This window comes from Vipera berus (assembly GCF_964194415.1).
Source record: "Vipera berus genome assembly, chromosome: 3".
Lineage (NCBI taxonomy): Eukaryota > Metazoa > Chordata > Lepidosauria > Squamata > Viperidae > Vipera > Vipera berus.
The window spans coordinates 84,510,890-84,530,316 of NC_138204.1; the positions used below are offsets into that span (position 1 = coordinate 84,510,890).

A 19,427-nucleotide genomic window follows, 5' to 3' on the forward strand; every position below is an offset into this window, starting at 1 on the left:
CCCATCATACAGAAACATAGAGAACCAGTTTGGTGTAATGGTTAAGGCACCTGACTAGAAAGCAGGAGACGGTGAGTTCAGTCCCACCTTAGCCATGAAAGCTAGTTGGGTGACTTTGGGCCAGTTACACACAATCTGCCCAATTTATCTCACAGGGTTGTTGTGGGGAAAATAGGAGGGGGAAGGTGTTTTGGATATGTTCTCTGCTTTGAGTTATATATGAAAATAATAAAGGTGGAAACAAACTGCTGGAACAAAAGGCTAGGTTACAAAGTGATGTAAATCTAATGGAGTCTTCCATGATTCATTGTAAGCGGGAAGGTAAACTTCTGAAAATCAATAGCATGCTACCGTTTGGAAATATAACCTATTTTCTTACCTGCCATTCTAAGGATTGTAAGCTCTTTCCTATAGCTACTGTCACTCAAGTTCTATCTAGTCCAATGAAGATGCCAGTTGTGGATAATGGCTAGAATAATACTGGAATATTTGATTGCATATTATTATGGCTTTTATCAGCTTTTGCTTAAAAAGAAAAATGTATCAACCCTTTTTCATTTCCCACCTCTTCATGTTGGTAGAAAAGAGAGGAAGAGGCATTCTAAATATCTTTCATGTAAAGTAAATGGCACTTAATGGCTTGTTGAATTTAGCTCATGGTTATTGGTTGTCTTACATTAATTTTTACTCAGCCTTCTCTTGTATAACATATGCGAAATAGACAGCTTGATTGTGTTATTGTGATATGACATTCTGACCAACTTTTGAGACTTTTAACTCTTTTCGGATTCATGAAGGCCTATTTTCCAGCTAGTTGGTGGAAAGTGGTGGGTGGAAAGATATAAAGCAACATTCCTCAGCCTCATGCTGTCCAAATATGTTTGAATCCCCAGTTAGCCCAGACAAGGCTATATTAACTGGAGGATTATGCATTCAGAAGGCACTAGGTTGATCAATGAAACGTTCATTGTTTATATCAAATGTAGAGAGTAAAACAATATTGATATATGTTGATGTACTGGTTTGTAATGCAAACTTGGAATGCCTTTTGCTGGTAAAGGCAGATTTCTTTCAGACAAATTTGAAAAAAATAGCTTGCTGCTTGTAAATATACAAAAGGTCACAACATACTGATTGAAGGATCATGCCCACGCTGGCTGACACATTTTCAACCTTCAGGAAATGTTTCTCAATTGACTAGGTACAGCTGAACTATATGTTACAAAAGGTCTGAGCTAAAGTACTGTTTTGAGGTACATACTCATCTCTTTTAAGTTATTAGGTTGCTATATAACCTCCTGTGAATTGAAAATGTACCAGAATATTCCCAGCATTCTTCTGTGACTGAATACTGGAGGGGGAAATGAGAACTGGATAACCTTAATTATTGTTTTATAGGTAGTCTTTGACTTAAGTGGATCCTGCCATAGCATGAGAATAAGGCTAGGAAGAAGGTAGTCTTTAACATACTACATAATTGGGAATGCAACTTCTGTCGCTCAATGAAGCAGTCATTAAATTAGTTGTATCTCATTTTATGGCCCTGGTCATTAAGCAAGTCCAGCTTTCCTCGTTAACTTTGCTTCTCCCCGCCCCCCGGAAAGGTCGCAAATGGTGATTACATGACCCCAGTTGCCAAATATCCAACTTTTGATCACATGACCGTGGGGATAGCTTTATAATATGACTGGTTTCTATCCATCTGACCTAATCTTCCCTGACCCTTTGTTTTAAATTAACAATTCATCTTCTGAATGTCAGAGCGACCCTAAATGAGATGAGTGGCATTGTGTATTACTTAGACTCTTCAAGGTATTCCTTGCCAGCTTGCACCAATCTTGTCAGAATGTGAGCTTGTTTTATTTTCCTCCCAAACTGGTTAGTTTATTTATTTATTTTATTTTATTTAGTTACATTTATATACCGCCCTTTCCCTGAGGACTCAGGGCAGTTTACAGGGAATTAAAAAATCCAACATACAAAAGTTAAAACCAAATTAAAAAATATTAAATTGACCCTGTACACAATTAAAACCCCAATTAAAAATTTCTCCTCAGCCTGAGCCCGAGAGCTCAAAGAGCCAGGTCTTCAGGCCCCGGAGGAATGATCGGAGGTCGGGGGCAGTTCTCAGCTCCACCGGCAGCTGGTTCCAGAGGGCAGGCGCTCCCACTGAGAAGGCCCTATCCCTGGGTGTCACCCGCCGGCAATCTCTGACCGGCGGAACCCTGAGCAGACCCTCCCTGTGGGAGCGCACTGGGCGAAGGGCATTTGATGCCGGCAGCAGGTGTTCCCTCAAATAACCCGGACCCAGGCCATGTAGGGCTTTATAGGTAATAACCAGCACCTTGAATTTCACCCGGAGGGCAACCGGAAGCCAATGCAGCTCGCGGAGTAGAGGTGTTACATGGGAGTATCGGGAGACCCCCATTACAACTCGCGCGGCCGCATTCTGCCTTCATAGTTCTGCTTATTGTAGTAGTGTTGATTATTTCTCATCCAGATTGGCTAATATGATGGAATTCTGCAGTGAATACAACAGCTCCAAAGTTTAATACAGGCAGTCCTCTATGTATGGCCACAATGGAGCCTAAAATTTCCATTGCTAAGCAAGACAGTTGTGAAGTGAATTGTGGCCCATTTTATGACCTTTCCTACCACAGTTGTTAGGTGAATCACGGTAGTTGTTAAGTTAGTAACACAGTTGTTAAGTGAATCCGTCTTCCCCATTGACTCTTTGCTTGTCAGAAGGTCGCCAAAAGTAATTTCATAAGGACACTGCAACTCTCATATATACAGGCCAGTTGCCAAGCATCTGAATTTTGATCATGTGACCAGTGGGATGCTGCAGTGGTCTTCAGTGAGAGAAACTGTCATAAGTTACTTTTCCCAGTGCCATTGTAACTTCAAATGGTCATTAGATGAATGGTTGTAAGTCAGTGACTACCTGTATGGACACCTGTGGGATACTTACAGGGAGTTGTACTTCCTCAGGAACAACAGGCCCTATTAGCAAAGGAGCTGATTGTCCACAACAATTATTATTGAACTGTGAGGCAGCTTCAGAAAAGCTTTTCCCCAAGCGGTATGCTGTTAATTGAAGAAAAAGGTTATTTCCTTAAAATAATCAACCTAGACATGGTTATTCCTAGTTTTATAGAACCTCAAAGGAGTTCATGGGTTGAGCAAATGCACCTAGATTTGCAGATCTTGTTATTTGCCAGTGTTGGTCTTGCTACCACAAGTTCAGAGCCCTCACGGGATGCCTATTTATTTATTTTTTAAGTTCACTTACTTGATTGCTTCAAGTAATGGAAGCTCAGCTCAGAAAATGCACTGCTCTGATTACTCCCGTTGACCTGCAGCTTATGAGAGTTATATTCATATTTTATGTGCCCCGTGGCAGTGGGTAAAGCTAAATTAAATAATCATTGGAAAAGCTTCTGTGGCGAAGAGTCCAAGCCTTTTGTCGAAATCCATGACACAGGAGAGGCAGGTTCAAAAGTCAGAAATCTTTGCTTCACAGACCTAAAGGGTACAGACTGAGAACTGAGATTATCAGGCTAGAAATAAAAAAGGAACGTGAAACTCTTTATTCCTCACTGTCAAATAGATTCCGGGTTAGACCTTTAATTTCTGCACGTCAAGATTATGCTGTACTTTTCCCTAAACAAAGTTGCCTGCTCTATATCGTCTGGGGTTTTTTTTGGTTCATGCGGTTTGGGGGAAAGATAAACTGTTTTGACTCTGAAATCTACAAGACTCTGACATGTCGGAGTATCTGTGCCCACCTCTTCCTTTCTCTTTAATTTGCATAGATAGACATACCGCTTACTCTGTTGAAAATCATGGAAAAAACATCCTAGTGGGGGAAAAAAAGCCTAGCAGTAATTACTCGCTAGGGACGTGGTGGCTCAGTGGGTTAGGACACTGAGCTTGTCGATCAGAAGGTCGGCAGTTTGGCGGGTCGAATCCCGAGTGCCGCGTAACAGAGTGAGTGCCTGTTACTCGTCCCAGCTTCTGCCAACCTAGCAGTTCGAAAGCGCTGGCTCTCCGGCTTTGAAACGGAGATGAGCACCGGCCCCTAGAGTCGGAAACGACTAGCACGCATGTGCGGGGTAACCTTTACCTTTTTAATTACTCGCTACACAACCAGAACTGGACTCGTGGGCTGCTTGTTCCCTGTTGCAGGCAGCCAATGTTCTTGAAAGGGTTGTTGGGAGGCAGCCACGGGGGCTGCCTTCTTCCTTTCGGTGATCACTCTGCAAACTCATTGCCATCAGTATGAGAAAAAGTAGCGATCTTTCTCTGCAGAGCCACATTGTAGGTGTTGGCTAGATTCCTGGCTGCTCAGAGCTGGGTGTGGATGAATCACCCAGAATCAGATACAAGGTGCATTTCCTTACCGGCAAATACATTTTTTCATGGGTCTCAAATGCCTTGTGTATAAATTGTAAGTAATCAGACAGGTATTAGGCATCATTACATTTATGAGTAAAGAAATGTAATGGAATAGTCATTTTTGAAAGAAAAATGAGTTTCACTTAATCTTGCCTTGAAAGCTTGCACCATTGATCAGAAAAGCCTGTTCTGTTGCGTGAGGGGAAAAACCCAGAAGCTGTGGTGGTGGTGGTGGTGGTGGTTCAGAACAGAGGCAGTTTTGTTGGTTTAGGAACCAGATTTGGCCTAGTGGTGAAGCACTAGGCTTAAAACTGGGAGACTGCGAGTTCTAGTCCTGCCTTAGGTACAAAACCAGTAGGGTAACCTTGAGCCAGTCTGTCCTCTCAACCCTAGGAAGAAGGCAAATAGCCAGCTGCTTCTGAAAAAACTTGCTGAGAAAATTGCAAGGTCTTGTCCACGTAGTCTCCATGAGTCAGTATTAACTCAAAGGCACACACACACACCACTACACACCCACACACCAAAAACAAGTTCAGTAGCCAAAGGTTTATATGTTGAGGATATTCAGTGTAAGTTGTTGCTTATATGGTTTACACTGCAGTCCAAAAAGTAATTTAAGTGTGAGAATAGGAATTTGTATATAAGGAATTGGTTACAATTCAACATGTTAATTGTTGATATAGTTCAGGGGTGTCAAACTCCCGGCCCACACGCCGGACACATCGCGCCGAAACTGCGCCCACCCCATTGCCAGCAATGGGGAAGAAGCTCCGATACGTCGCGCGACGTCACATGACATCACGAGTTTGACATGTCTGATATAGTTGATCCTTCTGTTTCAGTCCAATTTGATTGGAAGTAATTTTTTAGAAATTGCCAGCAATGATTTTGTTCTTTGTGAGCATTTTGGAAGAGGTAGGAGGAATTGAATGCTGCACCTTTAAAATGTATGTGTGTACCTTTGTGAGTGAGAGAGATTGGAAATCCTCTGAAGTATATACACAAGATCCCATGGGGAGGAGGGGGGAATCAATTTGGAGACTCAATCTGTCCGTGGATTTTTTTCTTCCATTCAGTCATGTCCCAGAGACTGCCTTGACGAATCCCTGCAGCTTTCTTGGCAAGGTTTTTCAGAAGTAGATTACCATTGCCTCTTTCCTAGGGTGGAGAGACAATGGCTGGCCCAAGGTCATCCAGCTGGCTTTGTTCCTAAGGCAGGGCTGTTTAATTACTGTTGGAAAACATAGTAGGAACTGGCTACTATTTCAAAGTATCTTATTTTTTTATCTTAATTTATTACAAAATATATACTTTAGGGACTTTTAAAAACGTATTAAAATATTTCCAGAAGTGACTAATTGTCAACAAGATTGATGTTGTGATTACTTCTTGATTCATATTTGACATTTATATGAACCTATTCGACATAGTAAGATTATATCTTTCTGAAAACACTCAATTTTTGCCTTTCAGTTTGTCAAAAAATATCCCTGCTTTTGCACATTCTCAGCAAAATAAAGGATATACACAGTTCCTTGCTACCTTGCTTGAAGAATTATGTATCAAAACTGAAGATCTGGAAAGTCTAACAAAAATATTTAGAAGTGGTTGACTCCCTCACTGGTCAGTAATATTTTTTCCTCTTGTGTTTCTCTTCTTACTTTGCGTCATATAAGATTCCCCTAGCGAACAGCCTAGATAGGGACTCTTATTAATGCTAACCATAGTTTCCAATTTATCATACGGTATCAATGCTTGCACCCAAATGTTCAACAAGTCAAAAGGTAGTTCTCACTTTCTGATCACTCATTTAGCGATCATTGAAAGTTGTGATGGCACTAGAGGAGTGGTACTTATAGGACAGGTAGTCCTTGATTTATTTATTTTATTTATTTATTTTAATTCCATTTATATCCCGCCCTTCTCCGAAGACTCAGGGCGGCTTACAAGCTTAGCAGTAGCCTTCATTCTATGTATATGCCTGCTTATTAGGGCTTTCACACACACCCCAAGCGGCATTATTACAAAGTCAGCTTATTGCCCCCAACAATCTGGGTCCTCATTTTACCTACCTCGGAAGGATGGAAGGCTGAGTCAACCTTGAGCCTGGTGGGATGCGAACCTGCACTAATTGCAGGCAGCTGGTGTTACTTAAGGAGGCATTAGCCCACTGCTCCACCAAGGCTTTATGACCACAATTGAGCCCAAAATGTCTGTTGTTAAGTGAGACATTGGTTAAAGGAGTTTTGCTCCACTTTTCAACCTTTCTTGCCACAGGTGTTAAGTGAATCATTGCAGTTCATAAATTAGTAACACGGTTGTTAAGTGAATCTGCCTTCCCTGTTGATTTTGCTTGTTAAAAGATTGCAAAAAGTGATCACATAACTTTGGGACACAGCAATGGTCATAAGTATGAACCAGTTGCCAAGCATCTGAATTTTCATCACATGATCACGGGGATGCTACAAAGGTTGTAAGTCTGAAAAATGGTCATAAGTCACTTTTTCCAGTGCCCTTATAACTTTGAACGGTCCCTAAATGAACTGTTGTAAGTCGAGGGCTATCTGTGTAACCCTCATAGTCATATGATCATAAGTCAGGGGTTTGGCAGCCTGCTCGCAGTTAAAATGGTTGCAGTGTCTCGTGGGCATCTGACCGCCATTTGCGATCGTCCCTGCCGGCTTCTGACAAGCAAAATCAATGGGGAAGCTGGCAGGGGAAGTCACCAGTTACTCTGATAAGTCTTCTTCCTGTGCCATGTTGCACCCTCTGTCTCCCAATCTTCCTGTACTTGTGCCGCACCTTCCCTCCCCCGGCCTTCCGGAGCCTTCCGGAAGCTTGTGCCATGCTGTACCCTCCATCCCCCAGCCTTTCCGCTATGGCCCATAGACCAGGGGTTCCCTACCGGGAGTGCGAAAACTTGGATTTAGAAGTTTCAAAATTATAGTGTATATGCATAATTGGTTATTTTGAACTTTTGTAAGGGGAGCGAGAATATATCAGAAACGTTCTAGGGGTGTGGGTTATAGAAAAGGTTGGGAACCACTGACATAGACTGTGCCGGGTGTCCCATGGTCTCCCCCAGCCTCCTCCCCTTCCCCCAGCACTCCCTGGCACCCCTCCACTGTTCTGGAACTTCTGCCACTTCCTGCTTAACAACTCATGCATCTTGGGGTTAGGACAGCAACTGCGACTGCTGTAAATTATTGTTGCTAAATGGCACAGTCATATGACATTATGACTTTATAACTGCATCATTTAGCAAAGGCAATCCCAGAGCCGGTCGTAAGCCAAGAGCCACTGATATATGGACTTATGCTGACAGTAGAGAACTACTCTTGGTTCTGTATTTTAACTCTGATGATGGAAAAAGCATGAGAGATTGATTGAAGAGAAGCTGTTTTGTGAAATTCTAGTCACCTCTTTCACGTTTGTGTTTGCAGTGATGATTTTGGGGGGGAAGTTACTAGATTTCTGGAATTGAATCCCTGAGACTTTATATTCTTTATTTTATGTGTACATTTTCAATCAGTGTTATTTTTGTGTTTTCACGGGTAAGCTTTTGAAATTGCTTATTTGACATCTAATAAACGTTTTATTGTGATACTGCTTATACTTTTTATGTGCATTTTTTTACTTACAGAATAAGAAGGTCATCCTTCATTTCTCTCTTGAACAGAGATTGAATTAATGTTCCACCGCTGGATTTATCAAACCGCTAGAAATGTTTTTGTAGTTTAGTATTTTAAAAATACCAACTTTTAAAAAACAACAACGATGAGAGCTTTTATTATATTGTTGCTTGTTTTATTTTTATAAATATAATTTTACAACGTTAAATTAAACTTCTTTTTCAAATTGAAGAATATCTATGCTAGTTTATTGTTGCACCAATAGAATGTCAAAGGATTTAATTTCTCAAGAAAATATTGCATCATGTGATGGGAAGCACGTTTTTATTTATGTTCGTTATTTGAGTGCTCAAAAAACCAGATGCGTTGGAATTTGAATGCCTTTTCAGTTTTCTTAATAAAAAGACATAATTTCAGTCACTTGCAAAATAATAAAACTAGTCTCAGTTTTAAATTATTCTCAACTAACAGATTGAGAAGTTGGAGAGCTCTTTGTTCTCAGGAAAGACTGACTTGGTCCTCCAAGTTCTGAAGAATCTACACCCTCCCTGCTTTAAGGGCCTTCTGAGGTTGCCTGCATCCAGATATTTCTGCTTTGTGACCCCATGAATTTATCTTTCTTGGTTTTAGGATTCACGATTCCTATACACAGAACCAATGCACAATTCATTCCAAGTTTATCTTTCACGGATCAATCACTAAAAAGCTAGAAAAGTATGGTCCAGTATACATGTAGTCCTTGAGTTACAACTGTAATTGAACCCTGCAATTACATCGTAAATTGGGACAGTCATAAAGCAGGTCACGGTATGACTGGACCTAATTTGACAACTTTTTTGTGGCAGTTGTTAAGTAAAGGCAGAGGCTGTAAATTAATAATTGTTAAACACACTTATTGTTTGCTGTGGGCCAGTTTTTGCCAGAAACCAGAAGTAAACTCCAGTTTCTAGCAGAATTGTTGTAAATTGGGGTCACGTGACCACAGGGCACTGCAAATGGTTGTAAACGTGGGCCAGTTGCCAAGCATCCAAAGTGTAGTCAGTCACATGATGGGGGACAATGTCAGAATCTCAAAATCAGGTTGTAAGTAGCTTTTGGGCAGTTCATCATCAACTTTGAACAGTCACTAAGCAGCCGGTTGTAAGTCAAGGACTACTTGTAACACAATGTGCAATTGAATCTATAAACTCTGCTCAAATATTTCCAGCAAAAAAAGGTACAGGTTTCCAAGATATTTCAATTTTTAAAGAATTTGTTTTGTGTAAAGTTTTCTCCTAATGTTTAGTCAACACTTAACTTCCCTGGAGTTTTATTATGGAATATATAAGATATCACAGTAACACAGAGGAGGCTGAAAATAGTTAAGGGAGGAAATGGCGCTTAACTATATTAGAGACTAGAGAATTATTTGGATAGGTCTTCAAGATTCTGTTACCATTCTTTAGTAGCAATCAAGATCTTTCCAGAAATCCATGTAGCTCTTGTTTCCTGAGCATGCCTGCCATGAAAGGCTTGACAAGTTTTCTACAACTGATTCTTGTCTTGCTTTCTGAAACCATGTGTGACTTGATTTAGAATATTTGCCCTTAGATCAGCTGCCTGGTGGCTTAGTTTCACAACAAAGCCACTAAGAATCTTTCTACAGGTGCAAAGTGAGCATCTCCGTTACAGGACTTCTGAATCTGGCACTTTTATTCTGGATAATCTTCCTATTCAGAGATTAAGCCACATTAAAAAAATGATGGAATTTACTGAAGGTGACAGCTTGAGTGTAGTGGTTAAGATCCATTAAGGTGCAAAATAAGGTGGTTTTGTCAACTCCAAGCTCTTGATTTTCACAGGTATACTGTGTTACGTTTCCTGTTTAGCAGCATGATTTTTTTTTTGCAGGTTTATTTTAGGGCTACACTCGCTTAATCTTTCAAAACATCTGAACTTTTACAAAATGTAGATTGTTTGCAATATTTAAAGGACTAGATTTGCCAGTTTCACTGTGACAGAATAACACATTTTCATCCCCACCCTTTCCCCTTGTTTATCATGGGAAAAATTAACTTGATCCTTTCCAGCTCCTACAGACGTGTCTGTGTGGGTGTGAGTTAGGTGTTTTTTTTCTACAGCACTCCACTTATTCTTACTTGGTAAAGGCAGGGCGGGTATTTTGACTATACACAATAAATAGAGCTATTAATAGCATATATTAATTAATTAATAGCATGTATTGGCTTATACTTTGCTGATGCTCTACATCAATATTTAGGCTTATATACTATCCTATAGTGCTTTATAGCACTCTCTGGGCAGTTTACAAGGTAGAAACATTATTTGCATACTGCCCCCAACTATCTGGGTCCTCTGAAGGATGGGAGGCTGAGTCAACCTTGAGCCCCATCAGGATCGAACTCCTCGCTGTGGGCAGAGTTTGTCTGCAATACTGCACTTAAACCACTGTGCCACCAGGGCTCTTGATTGGCTCCAAATGGTATGATTAGGTGACTAGATAAAAGATTTTGTAATAAAGGGATGTATGGTCGCTATATACATGACGCAATGGGAGGGGTATGTGCCAGGTCCCATTGGCTAAAGACTGTCAGCAGGTGGGCCAAAAAGGGGGGCTTTTCTGCCCTGGTGTCCACTCTGTGCAACATTATCCCTTCAGAAGTCAGCCTGGCCCTGACTCTGCTGGCCTTTTACGTGGCCTTGAAAACTTCTGCCCAAGCCTGGAGCCTTGAGTGTGTGGTACTTCTCATTGCTTTATGATTCCGGCAGAGATGGTTATTAACGTTAGCCACCCAGAGTCATATATGTGAGGTGGACAATAAATTTTTTTTTAAAAATGCCCACAATGTATGATGGCCGTGAAGATTCTCCTGTCTTCGTTGCAGAAATAGAAAGTGTTCCATGGTTTCTGTATGGATTTTTCCTAAATTAAATAATATAGTTAACATAATCATTTCTAAGTCCAATTTATTTCCCCTCTCATGACAATCAAAGTAAGCAAAATCCACTAGAGGTCAGCTACACAGCTGAAATATTAAGGTCAGCTTTTGCATTACTTACATCAATTTATTACCTTTTTAAAGAGATAATATCAACACTTGTGAATTAAGTGTTGTATAGACATTAATCATCATCTTTAGGAGCCAATTCTCTTTAATATATGACAAGACTCTACCACTCGGTTTAGCTGGTTTATGGTAAAAGATTCCATGCTTACAAGAGAACAGGCACGTTGAAACCAATGAAATTTCTAAATAATCAGTAAGATTGAACTAAATGTTCCACTGTTGTTTTTAGCAGGCCTGGATCATGATTAATCTTTGTGACTCATAGTAACCAGTCTATTCTAGATGCATCCTGCTACCACTTTGACAAATCTCAACAAGTTTATGAAAGTTTTGTTATATAATTAAATCACATTGAATTGAACAGAATTACTAGGGATATTTTTCCATGGGAGCTGTCTATAACATTTTGCTTCTAGTAATTCAGACACGTCAAACACAAGGCCCGGGGGGGCGGATCCAGCCCGCAAAGTGGTTTCATGTGGCCCGCGAAGCCATCCTGGAAACAGTGAAGGAACAGCCCCCACTGCCTTGGCCCTGGCCCAGAGACCCTCCTTCTGCCAGAGACCCTCAGATCTGTCCCACCCCTGCCCAGGCCCCCATAGGCACCCTTGATGCGAACGATGTAGAGTTGGCCATGCCCACCCAGTAGGCCATACGCACTCTAGCCACGCCCACCCAGTAGGCCACGCCCACCCAGGCCACACCCACCCGGCCCCTTGAGGGCAACCGCAATGCTGATGCGGCCATCAATGAAATTGAGTTTGACACCCCTGTAGTAATTGATCAATCAAGTTTTGTATGTACTTGCAAATTTGTATAGTTTAGTTCCATGAAGTGCTTGCTTTCGGATTTATCCTACGTTAATTGTTGTTATATGCATAAGCTAATATTGCTTGTAACTAAGAAAAGCTCACAACAAACAAAACAAAAGCCCTCTTTCAAGTTTGCAACTTTAGGACAATCGTGATAAAGAAAATGCATCTTGCCTATGTATTTTCAACATAGGTTTTGAAATGAGAACAATTATTTGAACCATAGACTGAAAAACCTATTTCAAAACTAAACCAAACCAAGCTTTCCTTAAAATTAATTTAAGTAAAACTAAAAAAAGTTGTCTTCATTGCTGCAAATCTGATTTTTTTTAAATTGTATACCTATGCTAAGTTCTGTAAAAGTCCCTGGTCATTTCAAAAATAGCCAATAGAGGTGATAGCTTTTTTAAAAAACCCACACATCTTCTGCACAGTACCTTTTTAAGCATCAAAGTAGGCTGAGTGTAGGCATAGGATGTGGGTTGGGAGCTGTTTCATTTTGTATAAAGCCTTGTTGAATGACAGTAATTTTGAAAGAAAGGTATCTACCACAAGTCAGGAATTCATCAATTCAATGTCCGCTTTTGCAAGCAGTGTTCCTTTTTTCCGTACCTTGCTCAAAAATCAGTTCAAGAACGGCTCCTGGAAAAATGTGATATAGTCTCCCTATGAGTGGAAGTTCCAATCTCTTGAAGTAGATGATATGCTCTACGTGCAATTGCCTGGTTGGCCTTTGTCTCCCCTTATATGACCATTGCCTTGGAGGTTTGGTGCATCTATTTATAGTCATGGATGCCATCAAACAGTTGTTACACAGGGAGTTATAGACCTCCAGTGCTTGCTCTTATTTAGTTAGCGACACCAGGCGTGTAGAAACTACAGTTGTACGACACTTATTGTTCACCTTCTAAATTGTGGAAGAATTAAGATGAGACACTTGCCGCACAAAGAATGCATGTAATGTGATGATTTTGAAGTCTATATTCCCATCATTTTTCTAACTTCTGGTAAGTTTTGGGCAGTCCCAGCTTGGTGCTCTTCTCACAACTTCAAATGCTTTTCCATTTAAATTGTTTTTTCTGCAGCTAATTTCTACAACACCCTTATGCCTCTATGGCCTATTCTGAATGGGTCTTGTGTGCTTGAATTTCTTATATGTGTCTGCTCTCACCTTCAGATAATTACATGGTGGGAGGATTGAGTATGAATAGTAAACAATTGATTGACTCAGATTGGATCCTGAACAATTAGACTACTAGTAACATAAAGCAATGATCTCTTTGGATTTATCTGAAGTTGGATTTAGGCAACCAATACTCCCCCAAATGTATGATCGTATGTTTAAACCATTACTTTAAAATGATGATCTGCAAATGCGTACTTCAATAATAAATGCTGGCTTATTTTGTTAAATAAGAATACTTAACTTATATGGGCAAAAGAAACTGTACACAAACATTTACTGTTCCACTGAAGAATGCTGCTCAAATATAAAAGAAGATAGGGCTCCTATACTTATAATAATTTTTATAGAAAAGGGAATTTTCTAACACACAAATATTCCCCCTGGAATATGAAAATCCCTTATCTCTACAAACGATACATAGTCTTGGTCAGTCATGTTTAATATTTCATGCATTTGTTCCATAGCAGACATGGAAGAACTAGAAAAAGGTGAAATTAAAGATCTTAATTAAGAATTAATTGTGTCATCTCAGTAATTATCTGTCCAGGTATAGATGTTACCTTTTTAAAAATATAGCTCTGTTTTAAGTAAATAAAACATGGGGGGATTAAACATTTTAGTACTTCTTTGTGTAATCCCAAATAAAAGTATGGTAGTCTGCTTAGATTTCTACTAAAAGTATAAAGCATGAATGAATCAAATCAAAGTTTTAAAATATAATCTGGCCCAGCCCTAAAGTAGTACTTCATATGTATACACTCTAACTTGAGTACACCTAGGCCAAATCAAATAGAATGTATAAACTCTATAAACTTTTTTCTTTGTAAAGACTTCCTGAGGTTCTTAGGGGAAAGGTGGCATAGACATATTTTAAATATGTCAAATAAATCGGTATGCCTGATATTCAGACTTTTAAATCCATTCTGAGAAGGTAATCACATTACTTGCATCTTAGAGATCATTTTAAAACTACCTTTCACAACTCTTGTCTTTTTTGGCTGATTTTCATGTAAAATTATGCTATGCTGTTCCTTCTGAGCTTGGATGAGAATTCATGAGACAACGGCTCATGGAAAACTGGCTTTCAGGAAATATTGGCTGTAGAGCTCATGATTACACTTGGAGGCCTACTGATTATAATTGGATGCCTACTGAGGAGCCCATATTCTAGCAGTGACTTATTACGAAATTCTGTCTGTACTCTTACTGCTAACCCTTACTGTTAAACTGGTTCCCCTCGATCATTCTCCAGCCTGGAGGAGATTAACAGGATTGATAAAAAGGCCAGGCAGAAGCTGCTACTTTTCATTTGGTCACTCTTTGGGGCTGTCACCTAAGGAGCAAACAGGCAGTCAGCATAATTTCTGCTCATGTCTCCTTGATACCTACTGTATAATGATATCAGTCTCTTTTTAATATCTGAAAAAAAATGAGCAAGCACTGGAAGCAAAAGTTAACCATTTCAGAGAGATCAAAAGTGGTTTAGACGTAATGAAAAAAGATGGTCCGTATGGTCATGTCTTGCCAAAAAAACAGGAAGTTCTATCTGTCTACTGTGACAAATCATCTTGAGAAAAATCTAGGAGTGAAATGCACTAGTTTTCTAGAGGTTACACGGAGTAGTTTCTTCACCCTCCTTTCATGGACTTTTCATTAGAGATCCTTGCTCCTCCATTTCCTTCCCTTTGTTTCTTTCACATGAGTTGGCTGCTAGTTGTCTCCCATCTAGAGGTCTGATGACAATGGTCATCTTGTTTTAACCCTATCTCCAAACCAGCGACTATGTTGGTGTTTCTTCCTCTTTGAATTTTCTCAGATTTGTCTACCTCCTTCTTTTGCAACTATGAAAACCAACTCACACCAGTTCTTGCCTGCTGTCTGACTTCCAATAGAGCCTATAGTCAATCTTACCTTAGTGGTTCTGCTGATGTCTTTCATGGTATTATTTGCTAACACTTGGTTTCCACTTGCCTTTTCCATTTAATTTCATTGTTCTGTGTGCATTTTTTTTTAAAAATCTGATTCCTTCAAGGAGTGACAGTAGCAAGGTTATTTAAAGTAGGAAAAGAGTCTCAACCCAAGGTGGTCTTTGAATCCACCATACCTTGCTATTCCAATTTTTGCTAGCATACCTCATATAAAATCCCCAGCCTTGCACTTGACTTTTCTTTTACTGCTGCCTAGTTGACGTCCAGATTGGAAACATTATGCGGAGAAAAAAATATAGCATGTGATTTCCAATATCTATCCTCAGATCTAATCAGTGGAGTCAGAAAAGAATAAGCCGTCAGGTGGTAAAGGAACAGGGAAATAAAAGAATTTTATAGACAGTCTGAACCTGTCTTATATACCATCTGCTCAGTGCAGAAACCTAAGACTTGCTAATACATGCCGTTTGTGTGTGTTCAATATTTTATGTCAATTGAAATGACATCTTTGAAGCTCTGAATTGTGTAGTCTTACTCACAGCTATGGATGGTAACGTCAGGATGGAAAGACAAAGAAGGGTATAATGATAAAATAAACAAATGTAGAGATTATTTAGTAAAGAAGTTGCTCTTCTTTTGTTATATTTCATGAAAATAAACCAAGGTTTCAGTGAAACATTATGTACTGTAAACCTTAGGATGGTAAAAAAACAAACCTGAAAGTCTTTAGTTCTGTTCAAAATAAACAGGTGAGAAAAGCTAACTCAAAGATTATAATTTTTATGTAATCACAAAAATTATTATACTTGGTGAACAGATGTAGAATAGGTGATGGTACCAGAACCTGTGGCATAGATTTTGAAATTGTATGGGATTGTAAACTGAATGTAAATCTGCAGAGCGTTGTCAATAAAAAAGGAAAAGTTTGGTTTTAGCCCACAGCAAGAGAGGTAAAATTTCCAGTTATGGGATGAAGATTTTCACTTTATTTTATATACATTGGACTCCATCCTTCAGTCTTATTTTCAGTTCTGGGGCCATTTTTAAGAAAGGTTCAGAGAAATGAATAAATTTGGGGATGAGCAGTAATTATGATCAGAAGATTTATTCCCAAAACTAATTCCTACAAACCTTGAGGAGAGATTGGGAAGAGGGGTTATAGTCAAATACCTGAAATGATATCATGCAGAGCTGTCAGGACTTGTCTTCTTTCTAGAATTCAGGAAGCAAGGATTCAGATTGCTAATAGCAGATACCACCTATATAATGCAAGCAACTTATGATTGGCTGCTCAGCAATAGTTTTAAGTTACAACAGACCTTCCTGAGGGTACTTCTGATAAGGATTTGATGGCATAAATCAGAGCTTCAAAGATGGTTGCCCTCCCCCATTGTCACTGTGGGCAATTAGCAACCTGGCTGCATATATGGTCGTTTACAGCATCCCGCAATCACATGTGACCACATTTTATGAAAGTTTTGCCCCAAACCAGCATTTACTTCTGGTTATCAGTGGAAATAGCCCATTGAAACCATGGGTTCACTTAACAACTGCAGTATTCATTTAATAACCATTGCAGAAAAGGTTGCAAAATCAGATTGGTCCCATGGGCTACCCAATTTACAACTGAGTTATGACCATGATGGGCAGGCTCGATTTCAGTCATAACTTGACAACTACCTGTATGCTAAAAAAAACCACCCTTCTAACATAATGGAACTCGTTACTCAGAATTTATGGGCTCCCTCTAATTGGATGTGTCCATCTGAGAGGTAAGCAGTCCGAAATATTTTAATTTGTTTGGCAGTGGTGGTTGAAATCAGTAGTCTAAACAATCATTTTCAGCTCCATGGTTTCTTGATCTATGATGTAAAAAACGTTGAAGGCATAAATCAGAGGTATTGAATGGAGCAGTAATGGCCAGGGTGGGAATTTTTGATATCATTTCCTATGGGAACCACTTCGATGGGCAACTTAATGGGGATGTGAAAGGAGCCCCCAACTGAACATCCCCTATTCCCAGCAGAGTCTCTCATTTAAGCTGTCTGCTTTACATCATCCACAGTGACATTTTCTGATGATTATTCTTTTTTTTTATTTACCACAACTTCTTGTTCTATAATTCTCCTCCACATACAGACGTTTTGCTTCCTTCCCACGCAACTGAGTGTTCCTTTACTCTCTTGGTCATCTGTTTTATTTTCACCAACCTGGCCCCTCCAAGGTGTTATGGGTGTAATAAAGAGATTTTAAAAAGGATGGTTTACCACCATCGGCGAAAAAAATTTCTACATTATCCCTATACAAGGCCGCCAAACGTTTGCCAATATTGCCTACACGGAAAATTTACGGACCTTTTCTCTAGATATGGTGCAATTTGTATCCAATTTTGGGGAACCCAATTGTTACACAATGCCATTTTATCTGCATTGTCTAGACATACTTTGTTGGCTAATTCCAGCTTCAAATGGGTCTTGTCTTAAGCTGATTTATAAAGGTTAGAGTTATATTTTGTAGCAAGTGTGCGTCAATGTCCCCTAACTAAATTTATTTTAAAAATTACATCGCCACTTTATTTGAATTACAATAGAAGTGAATTAGGAACTTTCATTTTCATATATTAATTAAAATAATGGAAAATATTTTGTGGGAACGATAGACTTTAGTTCTAAAATAACTAATTTAATTTGGTTGTAGACCAGCATAAAACTAATGACAAGTCACCCATAAAACAGAAATAAAAATAAAAAACTCATATTGATAAAAATGAAATAAAGGAAAATAAAATTATTATTATAAATTACAAAGTATAGGAATTAAAACTCGACAGGGACCTGTTGCACCAACAAAACAGAGGAGTTTTATGAATGCCTACATGGCTATGTTAGTACTAACCCATGAATTGCTTACGCATATATTTTATAGTGTTAATCCAGCTGCTTGGATCATGCAGCATAGTGAATCATAAGCTAACTATAACATGGTGCCTGAAATCACATAATGCACCAAGTCACAAAATAGCAAACCATACTTCAGCCTACTGTCTACAGCATCCTTGGTATTTGACACTAAGAAAAGTAAATATAATGTATAAGAGTAAAAAGTATTCTTTCTGGAGGTGGCATTTATAATACCGCATGAGGGATGCTTGGTGCTCTCTGAGCTTGGTTGTTTTATTGCAGACATTTCATTACCCAAATTAGGCAACATCATCATGGCTAGTAAGGCCGGCATAGAGTGTGCTGTCATTTCATATTGTGTGAGTTGACTCTGACATGTATGGGTGGGAATGTTCTTATGATTTGGTTGTTGTTTACTGTTAGTTTGTTTGGCACTTCCTTGATTGGAGTATTGTTCATTCCTTGATTGTAGTCTAATATTAATCTTGATGTTAATCTCTGCTCAGAGTCCTTGGTGGAGCAGTGGGCTAATGCCTCCTTAAGTAACACCAGCTGCCTGCAATCAGTGCAGGTTCGAGTCCCACCAGGCTCAAGGTTGACTCAGCCTTCCATCCTTCCGAGGTAGGTAAAATGAGGACCCAGATTGTTGGGGGCAATTAAGCTGACTTTGTAATAATGCCGCTTGGGGGTGTGTGTGAAAGCCCTAATAAGCAGGCATATACATAGAATGAAGGCTACTGCTAAGCTTGTAAGCCGCCCTGAGTCTTCGGAGAAGGGGGGGATATAAATGGAATTAAAATAAAAATAAATAAATAAATCTGGGTGTTAGCGACTATTAAGGAGTTGTTTTGGTCTCCCCCCCCCTTTTTGGCTTGTTGATTGTCTCTTTTCTACCAATCTCAGAGAACATCAAGCAACCCCTCATTTCAATCCTGAGCTACAAATATTGTCCTCTATTGATAAGGCAGCATGTTTTCTCAGAATAAGCTCTGGGGGGGGAAGGCTTCTTGGGAATAATAGATAGGACTGGAACTTTAATGTGATCAGATTGTATCCAACTACTGATGATATCATTATAATGTTTAGAAATTTTGAAATCCCATAAATAAAATCATTTAGAGGATTGCAAGCCATGAAAAAGACACAACAATGGGAGCTGAATCAAACCAGCAGCTTTCTGGAAGTTCAGCCATTGCACAATTTTTCGCTCCTGTAGGAGCACAAACTTCTACGAGTTGCAAATGTCCAGTTTTCTTCCTTTCTTTTTTTAAACTGAGACGAGGAAAGACACTAATTGAGTTTCGTTTCATGTTTGAAAGAAAGGAGCATTGGTGATATCTATAGTCAATGATGCTCCCTAAGAAATGAGTGGTGTTTGGATATGAAGACATAAATATTAGCAAGTCTCAGTAGAAGATATTGTTTGTAGCTCAGGGTTGAACTGTGGGGTCCTTGTTGCGCTCTGAGCTTGGTTGTCTCAAAGTTCTGAGGAAGCTTCTTGGA

General features: G+C 39.4%; 1 protein-coding gene across 3 annotated transcripts in view; it reads left to right on the forward strand.

Annotated features, from left to right (window-relative positions):
- The window catches only part of RPAP2 (RNA polymerase II associated protein 2), a 73,644-nt gene that overhangs the window by 38,987 nt on the left and 15,230 nt on the right, over nt 1-19,427 (forward strand). The window contains exons 12-13 of one of the 3 annotated variants that reach the window (XR_014025870.1): nt 5,872-6,021; nt 18,431-18,545. Coding sequence is in view for 1 of the 3 variants with exons in the window: in XM_081323216.1 (XP_081179342.1) it covers nt 5,872-6,010 (139 nt within the window). In the remaining 2 variants the exon portion in view is untranslated. Of the gene's footprint in view, nt 1-5,871; nt 6,022-8,041; nt 8,448-18,430; nt 18,546-19,427 lie in introns of those variants that run through there. The other 2 variants (XM_081323216.1, XR_014025869.1) reach the window with 2 other exon arrangements.